General features: G+C 30.4%; 6 protein-coding genes across 9 annotated transcripts in view; 3 read left to right on the top strand and 3 right to left on the bottom strand.

Annotated features, from left to right (window-relative positions):
• Positions 1–36: 36 nt before the first annotated feature.
• On the top strand, positions 37–3,916 carry LOC130448929 (actin-related protein 6). Its single transcript, XM_056786537.1, has 5 exons — positions 37–773; positions 825–1,676; positions 1,730–1,876; positions 2,663–3,076; positions 3,403–3,916. Exons 1-5 carry the CDS (start codon positions 551–553, stop codon positions 3,444–3,446), a joined length of 1,680 nt encoding a protein of 559 aa, XP_056642515.1. The 5' UTR covers positions 37–550; the 3' UTR covers positions 3,447–3,916.
• A 116-nt stretch (positions 3,917–4,032) lies between these two features.
• Positions 4,033–5,057, bottom strand: LOC130448931 (FAD-linked sulfhydryl oxidase ALR). Its single transcript, XM_056786538.1, has 3 exons — positions 4,630–5,057; positions 4,362–4,564; positions 4,033–4,303 (listed from the first exon to the last, which is right to left on the bottom strand). Exons 1-3 carry the CDS (start codon positions 4,738–4,740, stop codon positions 4,138–4,140), a joined length of 480 nt encoding a protein of 159 aa, XP_056642516.1. The 5' UTR covers positions 4,741–5,057; the 3' UTR covers positions 4,033–4,137.
• Positions 5,058–5,737: 680 nt separating this feature from the next.
• On the top strand, positions 5,738–7,118 carry LOC130448927 (mediator of RNA polymerase II transcription subunit 29-like). Its single transcript, XM_056786535.1, has 4 exons — positions 5,738–6,208; positions 6,288–6,349; positions 6,460–6,544; positions 6,646–7,118. Exons 1-4 carry the CDS (start codon positions 6,017–6,019, stop codon positions 6,856–6,858), a joined length of 552 nt encoding a protein of 183 aa, XP_056642513.1. The 5' UTR covers positions 5,738–6,016; the 3' UTR covers positions 6,859–7,118.
• A 1,444-nt stretch (positions 7,119–8,562) lies between these two features.
• Positions 8,563–9,523, bottom strand: LOC130448926 (stress-associated endoplasmic reticulum protein 2). Its single transcript, XM_056786534.1, has 2 exons — positions 9,290–9,523; positions 8,563–8,938 (listed from the first exon to the last, which is right to left on the bottom strand). The coding sequence occupies exons 1-2, from the start codon at positions 9,371–9,373 to the stop codon at positions 8,828–8,830; spliced, it is 195 nt and encodes a 64-aa protein (XP_056642512.1). The 5' UTR covers positions 9,374–9,523; the 3' UTR covers positions 8,563–8,827.
• An 831-nt stretch (positions 9,524–10,354) lies between these two features.
• On the top strand, positions 10,355–13,633 carry LOC130448925 (vacuolar protein sorting-associated protein 33A). Its single transcript, XM_056786533.1, has 2 exons — positions 10,355–10,621; positions 10,675–13,633. The coding sequence occupies exons 1-2, from the start codon at positions 10,470–10,472 to the stop codon at positions 12,320–12,322; spliced, it is 1,800 nt and encodes a 599-aa protein (XP_056642511.1). The 5' UTR covers positions 10,355–10,469; the 3' UTR covers positions 12,323–13,633.
• Positions 13,634–14,372: 739 nt separating this feature from the next.
• LOC130448924 (histone-lysine N-methyltransferase ash1) overlaps positions 14,373–20,297 on the bottom strand; it is a 134,941-nt gene continuing 129,016 nt past the window's right edge. For all 4 annotated transcript variants that reach the window (XM_056786528.1, XM_056786530.1, XM_056786531.1 and 1 more), the window contains one exon: positions 14,373–19,610. In XM_056786528.1, the coding sequence (XP_056642506.1) occupies positions 19,464–19,610 (147 nt within the window). In that variant the 3' untranslated portion in view covers positions 14,373–19,463. The remainder of the gene's footprint in view (positions 19,611–20,297) is intronic.

Here is a 20,297-nt window from a genome sequence, read left to right as displayed (position 1 = left end):
ATATTTCATTTTTTGATGGCATATGGGATTCAATTCAATGACTTACAAATGATAACATAACCTCTTAAGGCTTTTGTTTTATTTTTTCTGTTTTGTCAATAGCTAATACTTATCTCAAAGCTCAAAATGCCTCGTAAGCCAACGGGAAAGATCGTGGTCATGAACGTGGTTGTCGTGAGTGCTTAGTGGAATTTAAAATCGTGTGCTAAAACCCATCTTTCAGCTTCAATTCACCGCTTATACTAAGTACAACACTGCATAGTCGCAAAAAAAATAGCAAAGCCACGTTTCCGGGATGAAATTTTGCACTTATTTAAGTAGCAGATCTTTAATAAAGCCTTAAGCAGTAAAAATGAAAATAATGAGAGCTAACAACCAACTAATAACTTCAAAATGCAATAAATGCACAGAGAAGCTGCATTTGCTTACCCCACGACGGCCATTTCGTAACCTCTTCATATACTCTGAAGTTTGCTCTAACCTTACAAAAAGTTCTTTACGAGCAAAAAAATTGTAAATAGATTTTCATGACTACATATATATTTTTACAATGAGTGAACCAAAAATGTATTCGAAAATTACTGATAAAACGAAAATGAAGCGTCGTAGAAGTAGCGCTAATATAGAACCTAGTCCAAAACGGGAAAGTATGTCCGCTTTGATAGTCGATAATGGAGCATATAATATTAAAGTAGGATTGTCTAAAGATAAAGTTGATCTTATACCTAACTGCATCATGAAAGCAAAATCTGAGAGGAAACGATTATTTATAGGTATATAAAAAAATGTTCCTTTTGTTTTGATTTGATTAATTTTTCTCGTAGGTAATCAAATTAATGAATGTAGAGATTGTTCAGGGTTGTATTTCCTTATGCCTTGTGAAAGAGGATATATTACAAAATGGGATGTACAGAAACCGGTGTGGGATCATATATTTAGTAAAAATTTATATCCAGTAGAAGACAAACCCGTAATAATGACACAACCATTATTTAACTTTAAATCTATTCAAGATTGTACTGATGAAATATTCTTTGAAGAATATGAAGTTCCTGCTATGTTTAGGCTAAATCCTAGTGATTTAGCTACCTTGAGATACACAGAAGAACATAATTTATCAGAAAATGCTTCTTGTATTATTGTTGACTCAGGGTTTAGTTTCACCCAAGTTGTCCCTTATATTAATGGAAAAAAATATTTGAGAGGAATCAAAAGACTGAATGTAGGTGGAAAATTATTAACAAATCACTTGAAAGATCTGATTTCCTATAGACAGTATAACGTAATGGAAGAAACATATGTCATAAATCAAGTAAAAGAAGATACTTGCTATGTTGCAGAAAATGTTATACAAGAATTAAAACTAGCTGCCAACAAACGAAATAATGAAATTGTGAAAAATTATGTTTTGCCCGATTTTAATAATATTCGTAGAGGTTATATACAAGATCCAAATAATGTAAACCAGAAGGAAATAGAGGAAAATTGCCAGATATTACGTTTAAATAACGAACGTTTTGTGGTACCTGAAATTCTTTTTCATCCTTCTGATATTGGAATGAAAAGTATGGGTATTGCAGAAGCTATTGTAAAATCAGTTTATTGTTGTCCAAAAAATCAACAAGAAGATTTAGTCAAACATGTAGTTCTAGTTGGTGGAAATTGTAAATTTCCTGGTAAATTTAATCAAAATACATTTTTTTTTCATTTATATAAAAAAATTCTTCAGGTTTTAAAGAGCGAATGTATGCAGAACTACGATCACAGTTGCCTCAAGAATGGGAAATATCTGTGTATTTACCAGAGAATCCTATTACTTACAGTTGGGAGGGAGGAGGCGCCTTATTAAAATTCCCCAACTTTAAATCATTTTTAGGTAAATTGGCATTTTTTTATATATAAAAAAAAACAGCTCAACAGGCTTTATTGGTCCAAGGCTTGGAGTTGCTTTACTATTTTCCTCCTTTTATTTTTGTTTATGGCTGCTTAACACTAGTTCTCTATTCCTACTATTTCTAGATTTTCTCTACATGCTTCTATCCTTTTTTTCTCTGGAAGACCTCTTTTTCTTTTCACTCCCTCTTAATAAAGATCTCTGCATTTATTCTGGATTGTTGACCTTTAAACGAGATTTTATTAAAAACTTGATTACCTCCTTTGCAAGCAACATTTTAAATATTATTATACATGTATGTTGTTTGTTGTATTCTGGCCCTCAATTTCTGAATATTTTTTGTTTTTATACTAAGTTACAATGTCAGAAACAGTAAACAGTGTTTTCAGTAATCCTACTTTTAACACGTTGAATGCTAAGGAAATTTTCACAATTTTATTTAGTCACATTGTATCATTAGAAATACTAATTTGAATATAAAGTTATCACTGAATATGAATGAATGAATAGAATATGAAGGCCTTTTCCAAAAAGTTCTAGTCCTTACTTAAATTATGTAAAAAAAAAACTCTTCTGGGAGGTTAATTATGAGTTATTTTGAAGTTGGCAGTCAAAGTGTTGAATATTTTATATATTTCCTTACATGAATGTATTACTAATTCGAATTATTTTAGTACTTATTTTTTTGGATGTGAAATTTAATAACAAATTTGACAATGATACATTTTAGATATTTTCTTTTTTCCATTTACAACTTATATGTTTTAGTAACAAAATCTGAATATGAAGAGCTTGGCTCTACTATCATACAACAGAGATTCAACAATTGGATGGTTGATAATTCTGAACACAAAGCAGAAACAAAAAACGTTGTTGAAAATTTCAGTTATTTGGATACAATTAAAGGGAAATCAATATTCGGTAAACAAGATGCAAGTAATAATGATTTAAATCCAGGGGACAACAAAATTGGTAACACCACAATAACAGATAAACATGAATCTATAAATTCTGATATATTACTTGACACTATGGAAGGATCTGAACATAACCAAGAAAATTTTATCGGTGAAAGTGATAGATTAAAAAGGGGCTCACACAAAAATTTTGGTAACAAAGATTCTTTGGAAGAGGATGCCGAAGAGGATAAGTTATTTGATTCACTTGAACTCTTTCCGTTCGGTACTGATTCGTATTTATAAATAATTTATATTGCATGGAAAGTACTTGGATAATTTGCTGGTGAAAATTTTTATAAAAAGTTTTTTTAAAATACTCTTGATTTTTATTAGTCATTAATATTTGAACAAATTCTTCTGTGGTTCATTGACCAGCGATTTTATTATGACCTGAAAACGATTTACTTTTTACTAACTGGGATGCAAATGTAAAATTTGGAGGAAACAAAATTTTCCTCCTAGTAGAGAATTGTCCCGCTCTCCCCATTGTCTCCAATATAAAATGCATCAAACTTGTCTTTTTATCGCCCAATGTCACTTCTGTTTTAGAGCCCATGGATCAAGTGATAAGTTTTAAAATCACAGTACAGTAAACTTCCATGTACAAACAAATGCTTCACAATATTGAGAACAGAGAAGATACAAAAAAAAATAGCATAGATGCAAGTCTAATATTATCAGAAGCTTGGGGAAACCTCAAACAGACGAGGTATTTGCTGTTATGAAAAGTAGACGTATGATACTCAATGGACGCCACAGGAATCTGTTCGGAAACTAGAGCTGCCATAACGGCCTAAATGGTATGCTTCAGACTAGTGCTAAAGTTAAAGAAAGTATAAGAACTGATGAGCTACAAGCTAAACTGGGATCTGCAAATCCATCAAACTGCAGAGATGGAAAGATAACTGCATGAGACAAGCTAAGGCACAAATACACAAATATATGGCCCTTTTGCATTTCCTACCAAACAACTGCTCTAGACATGGTCTCTAAGACTCCATCTCCACAGTATGGGCATCATAGACGACCTAGAGTGCTGCAGGTAGATGGAGAAGGATCAAATTGCGGACCACATCATCTGTGAGTGCCCAGCGCTCACATAGGTGTGGTAGAAACACTTGCTTACAGCTTGCCTAATGACCAAGCCGAAGCGCCTGATTGGCTTTTCAAAGGACATCATTCTATGACACAATAAAACATATGTATATATATTTTCTAATTTCAATTACATATATCACAAAATATTTGACTTCTTAAAAACTATTATGGTTCTCTTATTTAAACCTAATAATCACAAGAGCCATCTGCCCAACCATCTCTCCATCGCTCATTTACCTTTGAGCAGTCGAAAATTTCTTTACCTATTTTAACATTTATCTTGTTATGTAATTTACATAACCATTGACTCAATTCATCTTGAGATTTCGTTTGTGGAGGATCTATTTTTAATCTAAAATGTGATGAAACATTGTTAAGTTTTATATTTTAGTTTATGTTATCTTACTTACTCATCTCTTAAATCTTTAGCACAATGATCACAAGGGTAAAATCTAGCAAAATGTGCAAAAAATTCTTTCATTGAACATTCATCTTGAAGTGTAGGTTTCGTTGGATATTTAGCTGCCATTGTATGAAGTAATCCCCAAGATTTATTACCCAGTCCATCTTTATCTAATGGACAATCTTCTCGTATTGGTTTTTCCTCATTTCCCTAAAATAGGTAGAAGCAATATATTAAATTGATTTTGAAACGTTTTAATCATAACTTTTACTCACATTTTTTTGACTATTCTCTTTGGATTTCTTTGTGGCAGATTTCACATAATCCGAAAATCTAGAACATTGCCTACATTGCTCATTGTCTAATGGTGATGGATGACGAGACATATTATATGCTGTAACACATTACAATTGCCCAACCTTTTAATTTGTATTATTTAAAAAAAAAAATAAAAAATTTATTGACTTCTTGAAATTTGAATAAAATGAAGTTAGGCTCAGATATGTCATAATTTGCACGTGTTATTGACTTGTTATGTAGCACTATTTATTTTGAAAAATTGTTGCAAGTAACATTTGACTATAAGTGTGATTATGAATTTTTAGTGTAGAGACAAAATTTTAAAAGGAGCTTTACGGAAATTCTGAAAGTGTTAATTTGATCATGATCTAAAAATCAGTTTAAACCACAGATATCGACTTTTTTCATGTTTTATAGGTGGCGTTTACCGAAAAACTTCGGCTTAAACCATAGATGTCTATGGTCATACATACAAAGTAAGGACTCAATCAGATGGCGTAGGTCATGACTATTGCGGAATGGCGAGAGCCAATCAGCTCCTTGACGCATGCGTCACGACATGAAAGTTCATGACGCATATTTTGCTCCGCATTTAATCCGCTCCATGTGAACATATTGAGCCAGACAATTCCGCAACAACTCTCTCCGTTCTGCAATAGTCGTGTTTAAACGTTATCCAACGAATTCCAACCAGAAGATACACCAAAAAGAAGGTCAATTTGTACGTAAATCTTGACAACACAAATTAAGTTCTGCCACCTACCAAGCATGAGGCTAGTGTAATAAAAATGTGTCATTACTGCCAATGTCAAAATGTCATTCGTCAAACAATGTGGGTTCCACTGTGATCTGTTTCTTTTAAGCTAGATTATGATCGATAGTTAACTTAATCTCGAGTTGCAAAATTGTTCGAAAAGTAATCCCTTTCACTATTATTCGGAGTAAATAGCCATATGATATTATTCCTAATCTGATAAATCATGGATAAATGAGGGGTTTGCTTCTTCTTTTTTACATTAAAATTTATTAATCTCTATGATCTAGATTAATAGACTATTGGTTTTGAAGTTTAACGCTGCAGCAATTTAAGATGGCGTTCTAGGCGAAATTTTGAGATTTGACGCTCTAAACTAGTGTCGGACATCAACATGAGAAGACACCTTAAAGTAAACCATATAAACTACTGGTTGAATAAACATAACGAGGAAGCCATTTGAGGGGGTTATTGTTGATATAGAAAATAGTACTTTCATTTAGTTTAGGTGAAATAAGGGATATAACTTTTCTAATTACTATAGTTTGTTACTTTCTCATAAAAATTTGTATTTTTTCTCTAATTTACGTGCCAATCGTAATTTCAATATGATGAATATTCTGCTTCAACAACAACAGCAGCAGCAACAACAACAGCAGCAAAATCCTCAACAACCCCTTATGCAACAGCAAATTCAACAACCCCAACCACAGCAACAGCAGCCGCAACAACAACAGCAACCTCTAGATAATATTTCCAAAATAAAATCATTGATTGGACCATTACGTGAATCTCTTTCTGTAAGTCTCTAAGTAGCTTTACCATTGGAAGTTATGAGTGACAATAAATTTATATTTCATGTTGCGAATTCGTTTTTAGAACACAATAAAAACTTCTGCTCAAACTCTAAACCAGAATAGTCAAGTAGATGTGGGCTCACAGTGAGTATAAAATGAAGTAATTGAATTTTAACATATTAACAAAACTTTTTTTTGCTTTAAATTATTCCGCTGCTCACAACTTTTATAAAGGAACAAAATTATTATTTTAGGAAAGGTGTTGATGTTCAAATACCTCGTTTTGATAAAAACTTGGAAGAATTTTATTCCATTTGCGATCAAATTGAACTCCACTTGGTAAGATATTTTTATTGTATTGAATAAGATAGAGTTGATCCTTCTTGAGCTTAACAGATAATGATGAATCGAGTTTTAGTATGAATTGTTTATATTTCCAGAAAACTTCTTTAAAATGTTTGTCTCAACAAGAAAGCAGCAATAGGTTTCTAAATCTACCTGTAGCACCAACAAAAACTGAAAGTTTAGGTCTTAATGACAATACATTAACATATCCCCAATTTCTTGCAACAGCAACTGCGCAAGTTTCTTATACTAAAGAAATCCATGACACTTTGGTAGCGGCAGCTCAAAATATATCTCCATCGGATTGACCAATTCAAAATTATTGTAATTAAATTATTATATTGAAGTCTGATTTATAGAATTTGTTTTATTGCAAGAAAACCGTCAAAATGATAAATGTTATGTGTATAGTAATTTGTAAATTCCCTGTAAGGGATGATAAAAAAAGTAGACGTTATTAAAGTTATCATTATTAGTCATCTTAAATCACTGTAATTTATATCAAATTATAAATTATTGTAGAATTGGAATTTTTGTTTTTATTATACCTAACAGTACAAAAATTAAGAGTCGTTTTATAATTTATTCTTTATTTCTCAACATTAAAAAAGTGCGACATATTTTAGGTAGATCGAAAAAAATTGAAATTTTCGTATTTTTCCGAACAGTTCAGGTAAATGATGGTTGTGGACCTTTTTTATAAAAATATAGTTTATTTTAGAAAAATAAAATAAAACAGAAAACCGTATAAAGGTTATCTGTGCAGAAAACGTTCTTTAGAACCACGTTAGTGCACGTTACCGATCTCTGTGTCACCTGTCATCCAATTACTACCGCGTTCCCTATGTTGGGTATAAGAAACTATACTCGAACCTACCGGGTAGGCAACAAAAAATTCAGACACGAACCACATAAAAAAATCATCATTTCAGACATATCGGCTTCGGTATTATAAATTATATGTCTAGCGATTAAAAATTTCTCCAAACTCTCTCTGCTTACCATTAACTTTTAATTTCATCCTCTTTATACATCATCAAGGAAGTATCTATTGGAAATAAATCATTTAAAAAATAGCCCAGTCAATTCAATTACTTCATTAATTTTTATCGCATGGTCTACTCATATTGGGCCTGTCATATCCGCAACCCGTTATGCGACTCGCATAGATAAAATACCTATTTTTTAAAATGAAACCTCAATACTTTTACTTATTCTACGATTTCACGATTTTATCGCCATCTACCGAGCGATGCTAGAAACTATAAATAGTCTTCTCCATGTAATTCGCCAGAGTGTATGATTGGTTGCCTCTCCTTAAGGGTGAGACTAAAAATTTATAATCAATTATATTCAAATCTGATATTTATTAAAACAGCTATCTAATCAAATCATAAAGTAACCCCCCTTACGAAAGTCGAGCGAAATAGGATATAAAATATTTTTTTTGTCATTTTTATAACAAAATTTGAAAAAATGGCATACTCTGAAAGTAGTCATTTGAATAATTCCATTATCAAATTAATAGACTTGCTATGGCAATTAATAGATTAGAATATTGGTTTCTCTATCTTCTGTAAGTCTTCTTTATATACATCTAACCATTTTCTAAATGGACGCCCTCTTTTTGCACTAGGTCCACTCGTTAAGGGCTCTTTTCACCCAATTTTCGTCCATTCCGACTATATGCCTCAACCAACATAATCTTGCCCTTATTATACATTTGATCTCTGCCTGACCATATAAACTTTTAATTTCTGCATTCTTTCTTTTTCTCCAATCACTTTGCTCCACACATATCCTTTCAAAAATTTTTCTCAACACTCCTCTCCACGTATTTAGCTTCCTCTTTATATTTCCTAATGATATTAATTGGAGTTTAGCCCAAGAATTTTTTTAAGCAATGCTAAATACACATAGTACAAAAACATCTTTCTGAGTGTTGGATAGTGAAAATGTTAAGAAATTTTAAAGAAATGAAAGGAAATTGGACATAGAAATAAATACTAGTATTTCAAAAATTACATTATATTCAAAAAATAGATTCAGTTACATAAATGCAAATGATGACATTGGAATGGTAAAATGTTTAAAAAGTTTACAATTAAATTTTCAAGTGCATATAACTGAATATTTGTAAAATCTAATGACATTACAACAAATATATACACATACTTTTTTATAAAAAAAAACGGCATGGTAATAAGTTGAAAAAAAATTATATTAAAGCCCCAATTAGATAATTTTATGATGAAATTGGTTAATATACACTTATTTTTAAGCCAAGCGAATAGATTGAATTATTTGAAAAACAGCTGATCCGCATACAACAAATACAAAGAGTGCCAAAAGCCATGGTCCCACAGTTGGCCCATCTTGGTTTGGTTTCTGCAAATAAATTTATTTACCTAATTATAAATTTACAAGTACATCCAAAGACTCTTAATAAGAAATATGTATGCAAGACTGATTTGGATAAGAAACATTTTTTTCAAAATCCTAAAATATGTACTCTCTAAAATCAAGTAATACTTTATGATCTTATCTTATTCAAATACGTCATTTAAGTGGTTTTTGTTAATACAATTAATTCCATATGGTTGATATAATATGTTATCAATCCAGAATAAATTCAACAAATTAAACTATTATTTAAATGATGTTTATAGAAAACATAAAGTAGTTTTAGTGTATTATGTTATAAGTTTTCTTATATACAATATGGTAAGTTATACTTACAGATGTTTTGGGCACATTTCCTCTTAAAGTGACATTCTTCATGGCTTTTTCGTTTGCAATACGCATTCTTTGTTTAGGTGCCATAATGTATAGTATATTTCTTCAAAATTTAAAGGAACAAAAAGAAAACGACGTTTTTAAACTTCACGTCTTTCTCTCTAAGAGTCCGATTCAAGAGTGAAAATAACATCAACATTTAATGACAACGACACCAATTTTAAATGACAGTATTATGACAACACATCTTTCTAAGAACGCTGACGTTTGACTTCTATTGTAAAGCGTGGCTTGATCGTGGATTAATCGACCTCTTTTTGGTTATAAGTTTTCTTTTTCTAAGTATATGAGTAAAACAGCTATAGATACTCAATCGAGAAAAGCAATTCTTGCAAGAGAAAGCCACTAATCACCTGTCAAAAATGTATGTGTTTCGAATTAACCCACATTACCTTTTTAAAACCATGTCAAAACAACAATCAAGATCTCTCAGTAATTTTGACATTATTTGACATATAATTATTTGAAATATCTTCCAAATGTAAGTGTTAATTCTGCAAAAAAATTTTTTGTAACTTTCAAATTTAGTGCAACTAAATTAAATGAAATGGCTGAAGAGCCCGTTCCGACGCTTATGGATCTTGATTGGTCCGATTTAACATATTACCAACATCCTCCATGTATGCATAGTTTGTGGTACGTCTTTACAATAGTTAATTTAGTTTGGGATCCCGTAAAAGACGCAATAAACCAATTATTGGAAATGCTTGGCATTAGTGAAGGTGGTGGTGGTGGCGAAGGCGGCGGCGAAGGTGGTGAAGAAGGTGGCGAAGAAGGTGGCGAAGAAGGTGGCGAAGAAGGTGGCGAAGAAGGTGGAGAAGAAGGTGAAGGAGAAGGTGAAGAAGGCGAACAAGAAGGTTGAAATTAATTGAATGTGAAATTATTTAACTCATAAATAAAAATGCTGTGATATTTGCGACTAATTTATAAAAAATTAATTAATTTTTAAAAAAATCATACAATTAAAAGGAAATTTCATATTAGCAAATAGTATACTGTTTAGTAGGTAACCACAATTATTAAGGGTACATATTAAATAAAAAGAAGATTATGACGTTTATCATTAGGTTATGTGTACTTTGTGTTTTGAACACAAATAAATTTTTAAAAATTTTGTATAAAAATGGAAGTGTCAAAAAAATTATCGTCACTACAAGAAATTTCAAAAGCTCAATTCTCTAGAATCTTAAACTTAGTCTCGAGCAAAAAATTTTTAATAATAGAATCATCTTTAATAAGACCATTAGAAAAAGTTTGTGGTGTGAAATGGTTAAAGTACGTACTGAATCGTTTATTTTTTCATTATCCCGTAAACGTGTGATTTGTAGGGGAAATGGCGTAGAAAAAATATTCAAGTTGGAGTCAATAAGTCCAAGTTCTGAAGGAGCTTGTATGTTTTATATGATATATTCAGATATTAGACTCTTTAAACAAGTAGTGTGCCAAATACGATCTCAAGTTGACGATATTGAGAAACCAGTAAAAAATAAATTTCATATTATTGTGATACCATCTTATAACTGTTCATATGAGAACGAATTAGAAGAATTAGGTTTACTCCACAGTGTTATAAGGATACATATGTTTCAGTGGATGCCTATTTATTTAGATGTAGGTTTGCTGAGTTTAGAAATTCCAAATATATATAGTTCATTATTCGTACATCAGAATTTAACATATCTACCTGTATTATCAAAATGTTTGTGGCAGCTGAGTTTTGTTATTGGAAAACCTAGATTTATTGTAACACTTGGTCAGTATTCAAAATCATTGTTATCTCAGTTTGACCAGTACTGTGAAGATAAAGGGGAAAGTGATAGATTGGAATCTGATTTTGGGGCATTGATAATAATGGATAGAAACATTGATTATACTAGTGCATTACTCACACCAGGTACATATGCTGGATTACTAAGTGAAGTATATTCAGTCAACTCTGGTATTTGTGAGAAAAAACAAGAGGATATAAAGAAACTAGATGAAAAGTGCAATCCCTTACCAGAAATGCAACCGATAAAATTCAGTTTAGATAGTAAAAAAGACACAATTTACTGTGACATTAAAAATAGATTCTTCACAGAAGTTACTTCAGTTTTGAGTCATTTGACAAAAGAGTTAAGGACAGAAACAATGAATTCTAGGGAAATGGCATTAGATGAAATAAAACATTATGTACAAACTCAATTACAAGCAGCTAAGACTAAAAAAAAGGACATAACAAACCATTTACTTGCAGCTGAAAGTATAATTAATATACTAGGGCCCAGATATGAAGTTCAAAAGTTTATAGAACAAAATATTGTACAGGATACTGAAAGAAGTTCCAATTTGAATTACCTTGAGAAACTTTTAAATACTGAAAATGATAAATTGTTAACTCTAAGGTTATTTTGTTTATTATGTCTTTTTCAACCATTAAGTGAAAGCGAAATTAAACAGTTTTGGTTAAAATTTCTCTATCAATTCGGATTCCATTATGGGTTTGCTTTTTACAATTTGATCAGTGCTGGTTTTGTTCCAGAACCTGTTAAAACTAGTTCTACATTAAATTTACATGGAAAATTAAAAATCCCAAAATTTACTTCAAGCAATTATCATTTAAATGCAAAAAATATGAAACAAATACCTGCCGACCCTTCAAAAGTCAATTTCAAGTTTCCCACATGTGCTAGTTATGTTTTCGCTGGTTGTTACATACCTTTGATAACCCAAATAGCTGGTATGATCTTGAATTCAGTCCCCAAGGATGAAATTAAAGCAAAACTGGAGGTTTTAGGACCATTGTTGATAGTCGATAAAGGATATCCTTTACAATCAAGGGTAGTTCTTATTTATATAATAGGAGGAGTTACTTTTGCAGAAATAGCTGCTTGTAATTTATTAGAGACTCTAACAGGAGCTCAGATTTATATTTTGAGCGATAGAGTAATATCTGGTAATGATTTAATGCAGGCTATTTTGGATTATCCTAAATAAGCTCTCTGTTTATATATTCTCATTTTTTAATTTAAAGCAACTAAAAGAGGAAATATATGACTATATTTTAATCTATATCTACTTTCATAACTTTGTTCATTATTTCTTTATTGATATACTTAAATTTAAATCATTCTGTTCGTCCATGGCATATATGGTAAAATATTCTTTTATTAAAATTTTTCTTTTTACATATGTTATAGCAACTTAGTACATATTTTTTTTAATAGAAAAAGATCTAATCAATTTCTAAATTGAAATAAATGTAGTCTTCTCCTGACTTGCCTTTAGTTCTGATTGGGTGTTTCAATATCGGTGATTCATAGACTCGTTCGACATTATAAGGAGACTGCACTGACGAGGACAAGGCGCAAGTCGGACAATTAGTCTTAGATGACTGTTTTATAGTTATGCAGACTTTACAACCGTCGCCATATAGCTGTTCAAATCCGAAATAGTCCAGAAGTTTGTAACTTTAGTGTAAGTTAAAAAGACGGTTGAATGAAGTGGGCTAATTTCTTAGGTGGCAACAAATGTCCTAAAACTCTACATAGATCATGGTATAGCAAGATTAGCATTCGATCGGGAGCATCGAGTTTGAATAAATTTGTAAAGTCATGTTTTATTGAGTGAATGAGAGGGAAATAATGTGGAGAGACAGATATCAACAAGCAAATTTCACTGAAACTGTCATTTAGTGAGAGACTACCTTAATTAACTAGTGACCACGACCGCCACATATGAATTTGATACAAAATGTCGGGGACTACCGGAGAAAAAGGGGTTTCGAAAAATAAATCCAGTTTCTAATAATATCGAAAAGTTTAAATTGGCGTTGGTGGAGGACCGGGACAATTTTTCCCAAGAACTTATCGACAATATAATTCAAAGTATGAGAAATCATGTATAAACTGTAGTTAGAGCCCGCGGAGGTTTTTGTTTTAATTTAACAGATTGTAGTTTTAAAGAAGACAGTTCCTTTTCAATCTTTATAATATCGGTTCTAATTCTTCAAAAATGAAGTGTAAGGTATATACTTTATCTTCTGTTTTAGTCAGATAAAAAATAGATTTGTTGGAAAAAAATTGACTTTTTTGCATTCCAGTAATTGTGTTTTATGTTTATAATATAATTTAAATCTGATCTTTTTAAACTTTTTAAGCACTTAGTTAAGAAGAGGGTTTATTAAATTTTTTTGACTGGGCAATGAAGTGACAAAATTATTTAATTATTTATAAAAAATATAAATATATTTTTACAATGTGTTATTCAGTTTATATTCTAATTATAATATAGAACTGTTTCTCTCTAGTTTTTTATTTCTAATTTCTCTGCAATTTCTGTAGGGAAATCGACATAGTTGTGATTTGGTCTATTCAGTGGAAATCCTCCTTAAGAAGAACAATTCCAAGATTCAGAACTCAGTGTAATTTTTTTCGATTTAAATTCCAATCAAAAATTATCAATATACAGTATGTCTCATTTTTCTATAGATTTTCGAATATAGCTCCAATTGCAGAGTTTTATCAATTTTTTTTCTTTTACGGGCAGTAATAAATATGAGTCTAAAGGCTGTCCCATTTTTTTTTATTTACGAAATTTTATTTTTCTAAATACAAGTGAGTCAAAAATGATCATTGTTATCATTCGCAAGCTTCTCCATATTTAATTTGATCTACAATAGGACCGTCTCAAGTTTATTTGGTTAATAATAGTTCCATTTGATTGAGTTTGATTCTCACTCTACTTATTAAAATCGATCACTATCAATACAAGTCGTACATCGAGAATGTTATAAATTGGTTTAGTTTTCAAAATTACTAAATTTTAGATGTCCAGAGCATTGTAGTATAAAGTTAGAGACCTTCAATAAATAGTATTTTGTTTTTCGGTTATAGCTTGTAAAGTAAAAACATTTTTACAAAAATATCGTTAAAGAGTATCGTACCACCATTATTTTAAAGATTCTAAATTTTTCCCATATTGTAACCATAAAATTTTTCTCAGTTTTTTTCTGTTCTACATAAGGAGTGGACTAAAAAACAAAAAGTTTTTCAGAAAATATAACAACTTTATTTATCATAAAAAGTATATATATATATATATATATCCTACTGTGATATTAACATAGTGTTATTATATTGTTACTTTCAATCAGGCAAGAACAATTACCATTCTTTTAGAAATAAATTAAATGATATAAATAATAGGTACCTAAAGAAATTATATACACAGCTATATAAATAAATACAAATAATACCATTTCGTAAATAAGGGAAAACCCTTTTTCAACGTATACAGGATGTCTACAACAATATAAAAATTTCACAGTAGTTATCTTGCAAACATAAATGCATTCTTCGTACAGTGTATCACAAGAAAAAATAAATTTCTTACATATTGGGCGTAAAAACATAAATTTTCCATACTATAGGGATAATAACACTGGTTTTTCTTAAAATTTTTTCTAGTTTGGTTTGGATTAGAAGTACCTTTGAAATTTTGTAAATTTGGAATTGATCCAATGTTCCCGAAGTTAGAATCATATAGAAAATGTATATATAATGTGGCACTACCTATAATAACTTTCAATCTCTATAACTTGTCTCATAAATTATTTTGTGGTAAAAACAAATTCATGAAACAGCACTCATCTATGCAAAGAGTAAAATAGGGGTGAATTGTGACACTCAGTTCATGTTTAACTGTCCTATGACTTTCACCTTTTGAAAATTTTGCTATGTGGTAAAAATAACCAGAAGCTTTGCTATATTCTTTTTTTAGCATTAAAAATTATTAATCATAGAAAAGATATTGAGGGGAAAATTAGAAGGAATTTAGTTTAGATTTAGACCCAATAGGGGCACGTAAAACGCGATATTCATACTGAGACAAACAGTAGACAAAAGCAATAGACCGATCTTGAAAAAGCCTTCGATATAATAAATAGAGAAGACCTATGGAAGATAGGAAAGGAATAAACCAAAAGTTAGAGGCATTAGAAATCTGTATAGCAACAACCAAAACTAAGTCAGAGCTCAAAATAAAGAACATTTGAAACAAATAATGAAGTAAGACAAGATTGTATATCAAGTCCACTGCTATACACAATAATCCTCAAAGAGGCTATAAAAACACCAGTTTGAAAAGCTATAAAGTAGGGCAATGGAAAATAAACAAAGATATACTAACAGAAATACAATATCCTGATGACTTGGTCATGTTTGCAGAGGAAGAAGAAACACTAAACCAAAATTTAAAATTGTACAACCATATAGTATCAACATAAACATGGAAAAAACCAAGATTATAAACAGAAGTGCAGGTGTCAAAATGGGAAATAGAACAAATAAAATAATTCAAATATCAAGAGTTGGAAATTGGAGAAAAAAATAACAGAAACAAGGAATATAAGAGTAGAAATTCACAAAAGACCAATTATAACCATACTAATATATGGTTCCGAAACATGGTCAATGACCGAAAGACACAGGAAAAAGGTACAAACAACAGTAATAAGATTCCTCCGGAAAATTGAGATCAAGACTTGATTAGATCACGTCAAAAACAAATACTACAGTCAAATATTGAATACAAAACCTGTAGAAGAAGAACATAGAAGAAAATCAACTAAGAAGATTTGGACATGTAAAAAGAACAAGTAAGGAATGGATAACGAGAAGAATACTAGAAGTCAGATTATAAGAACGAGAAACAGAAGAAGACTTGGATGGACAAAATAAATAAAGCGATTGGGAACATAGGGAAGAAATTACTTGAGGTACTACTATAAACAAAAGACCGAAAGAAACTTGAGCGAAAAACTCGATGAAAAAAGAAACTCCACTTCTCACATCCGTAAGTGTAGATAGTTTGAAATGAATGTCAAGAAAATTGAAAAAAAAGCATTTTCCCTCAAATTTGATTCAGCCATTTCAAAGTAGGGAATTGATGACCTAACCTCTAGGCGATCACGTTTTTCATAATCATGATAAAACCCTGAAATAAAATACTACAATGCCGCCAAAAATAACTGAAATGTATAAAAAATTTTAATACCATAATTCCCCCTAAATGGTCACTTTTTACCGGGGTAATTCGAATAATCCGTGTATTTTGGTGTGCAAGTGTTCAATGGACTAAATTAATTGGAAGTCGGTTAAATATTAATTGTGAAATTCTAGCAATATACTTAGAGTGACATGAGTAAAGTGTTTTGGAATAAAAATTAATTTCTCTAACATGAAGGATGATAAAAGTATAATTTTGAGATTTACAACATTTATAGAGGATCAGGAAACAGAGACATAACAATAACAATCAAGATTGGCAGGACATGTGGCACGTATTGACAACAGCGTGCCCACAAAAAAGAACTTTGAGGTTATACCAACGTTAAGTAGAGGAATAGGGAGACTAAGACTAAGATGGAGACGGGGTCTTTGAAGGTGCTACAAAGATTGGTGCAGCAAGCTGGATGGTACTTGTAAGAGACCGTAAAGATGATGATAGTATATCTTTGATTTTTAGCAATAAATAATAGTTTTGAATTGATCAGAACACTTTTAATCGATTAAATTGAGTAATAATGAAAAATTGGAACATTCTATGTAATCTTTCAATGTTTGACACAAACTTTTCACGTTTTTGTGACCAGTTCTATTGGAATCATAAATTTTAATAGTTGTGTACGAATTAAAGTGATTACACTGTACAAAAAAATTAAAACTATAGTTTGAATTGATTTGAATACACAAAATGGTTGTATTGGGAATTTGTTTTGTCAAAAATATACCATTTACAGAAATAATTTTCAATCCACCGTGTATAGCAACAAATCTTAACAATAAAGTCGTGAAAAAGAAATAAATATAATTTTTACAAAAATTACAATTCCATGATAATCATTTATCAAAAATCACTTTTAATAAAATCCTATTTACAAAAAATTACAACAAATTTGTCAATAAAAAAATTAGTATAAAGTATGTCTATAAAGGCGATTCAATATAATAAAAAATTAGTATGCCCTAAAAAAAAATAGTAAATATAGGTCTTTTCAAATAATAAATTATTTCAGTCTAACTTAACGGCACTTGTTAGGCTTTATAAGAAATGATCAAATAATTTTTTATTACATCGGAAGATGTCAACCTTTTTACAAACCAAACCGTTCAAGTACGGGAGCTGTTGATAAGGGAAAACTGTTTAAGATGAAAAGACCTAAAGTATGCATAATAGTATGTTAGAGAATTTTATTGGGGTTTATACAGGATGAACCCTTCAATACCTTCATAAATTTTTTCGTAAATTCGTAAATTGCATTCTTAGTAGTTGATATATCGCTCAAATAGTATATGTCAAGAAATTTGAAGAAAATCTCTTTCACTGAACCATTGATGCTAGAAAATTTTATCTTAAATAATGTCACATACATAATTACTATTGTGGTAACCTTATTAGTTTTTAATTCATCATCCGGAAAGTGAAAATCGAAATTAGAATTAATTTCAAACCCTTATAACTCGATAGACTGTTTTTTTGGTTTATGTCACTATTTGAGCGACGGTGGTATAATTTTGGTAAAAAACTTCGTTATGTGATTTATGTGGTTTTTAGGGATAGAAGGTTGACTGCAATTAGTCTTCTGGAATATTTCCTCTTTAATAGATGGTGTTAAAAAAGGTGGTCAAAATATCAAGAAACTGATTTTCTGTTTTGCACACTAATTTCAATATTCAGAAAGTTTCTGCATAAGTCTTCCACATCTTTATAAGCTTTGAGCTTTTGGATATTAGTTTTCCATCGGCGTCCAACAAACCTGGATGTAGGCTATTTGGTTTCTTTTTAGTTGTCAATTCTCTCTTATACATATTATGATAATCTTAACTTCTTTCAAACTGTTCGATTTTGTTCCATTTCATCGATTTCTTGGTATTTACACATATACACTTCGGTAGTAGAAGGAATCGATCCATAGATTAATAAATAAAACAACTACCATGTTGGCAAACAGTAACACTGACTAAAATTATTATATGTGAAATTATTAAATACATCCAAACTTGTTATAAAATTATATTTGAACCTTTACTGTATAGAGCTTGAAAAAAATTTGTGTTAATGTTGAAAGTTCACCCTGTAAATAAACAATTACATACAAGTTATCTGTCGATAGACATCGCGTATATATAAAAAATGTAAATAGTTTGTACCTAATATAAGATGCAATTTCAACACGAAAATATAAGCAACAATTTTTTTTCTCTATACAAATAAATAATATATGTGCTCATCAATAAAAAAACTTATTAACAATACTATGACTAGTTATTAAAATTACCAAGTGAGATAAAAAACAGAACAATGTACAAAGTGCACCAATAAGTGTTTCGAAATTTAATTATAAAAGAGAGGAAATTATAATTGAAATTATAATATTTGATGTTGTTAGAATATCACCTATTCATGAAAACAATACGAGTTAATCCATAAAAAGTGATTCAAATAACAAGAATAATCCAATTTAGAATATTTATATATTCGTAAATAATTTTTCTTCAACTTTTTATTATTTATTTTGGAAAAAAATCTGATTTTGAAAAATGATAATTATTCCATGAAAAAATTTCTATCTATAATGAGAATGTTCGATCAAGGGTTGAATGTTATTTTACAATTTCTCGTTGGGCTAGGACGCTTTCAATTTTTTCGTAATGAATTATTTTCATTCACATATTTTTGCTTTAAAAAAAAGTAAAATTCGCTTTAACTACAACTCCGTGATTTTAAACTGTCCTTCAACAACATTTCTTATGAATCAACAAATTAGAAAGTGAAAAATCTTTCTATGGATTAAGCTCTCGTAAAATATTCAATAATATTTAAAACATCAATTGCAGATCTCTGCTTTAAACATAATTAAGACCAGTTGATACGAATTAAAATTATTACATTCAAATATTATATATACATATACATATATAAAAAAAATTAATCTTAGAATTGATTACTTTTTTCCTTATCATTCTAAAACAAATTTTAAGAAATTGAAAGTAAAAATTCGTTTTCAATCAACTGGTCTATAATAGAAAATATCTAAAAATATCACCCATTTTAATAACCGATGAAACATTATCTATTATTTACTAGTAGCATTATCGGTTTGTTTTTTCCTCCGACGTCCTCCTTCTAAAAGATACGAAACGTCGAGGACTTGCTTTGTAGGCATTTTGCATAAGAGAGATAATAAAACTCGATTGAGACGTGCCTTTTGTTCGGCGAGAGTCTAAAAATAATAAACAACATGTAAACATTTCAAAAATACATTCACGATTATACTGGGGCCTCTGTAATCCGGAGAAGCAAAAACAAAACCCTTTCCGGATTATCGAGGCGTCCAGATTATAGTATGTCATAATTAAATATAATATTTTTACATTAAAGCATGAAGACAAAAATGTGATTGTACAATGCAAAAGCCTAGTCTCTAATTCGACGGAGTAACATAACTTCGTGGCTATCAAATCCGATATTTTCAGTCCATTTCAAAGAAATGTTTAAAGCTCCTACTGCCTCTGAATTTCCAACATTTTTGGAGGCGAGAACTCACTCATCGACCTCAAACATTGCCACTTGTACAATCTCCTCGTCAGTTAACACATCATATATTTGTAACTCGCTTTAGGCACCACCAGCAGCCCATTTTTGAGCTTCTGCCTCACTTATTTGAGATCCATTGGGTCCGCTCAACCTATCAAAAAGCTGGGCTAAAAGCACATCATCCAGAGTGCACATTCTTCCATGATTTGTTAATTAGCGATGCCTTAACATTGGCCCATCAATCAGCCAAAAGTAAAACTGTGACCTTTGAAGTTATCGATTTTAATGAATAAATTGAGACTCACATATTTTTGATCTCTCTTTTGTTCTGGCAATTATATTTCCAAAATACAAGGAACCAAAACCAAAAGAT

This window comes from Diorhabda sublineata, chromosome 9, assembly GCF_026230105.1.
Source record: "Diorhabda sublineata isolate icDioSubl1.1 chromosome 9, icDioSubl1.1, whole genome shotgun sequence".
In the NCBI taxonomy this organism is placed as follows: Eukaryota; Metazoa; Arthropoda; class Insecta; order Coleoptera; family Chrysomelidae; genus Diorhabda; species Diorhabda sublineata.
The sequence above is the reverse complement of the archived record's forward strand: the minus strand, read 5'-3'. Positions and strand labels throughout refer to the sequence as shown.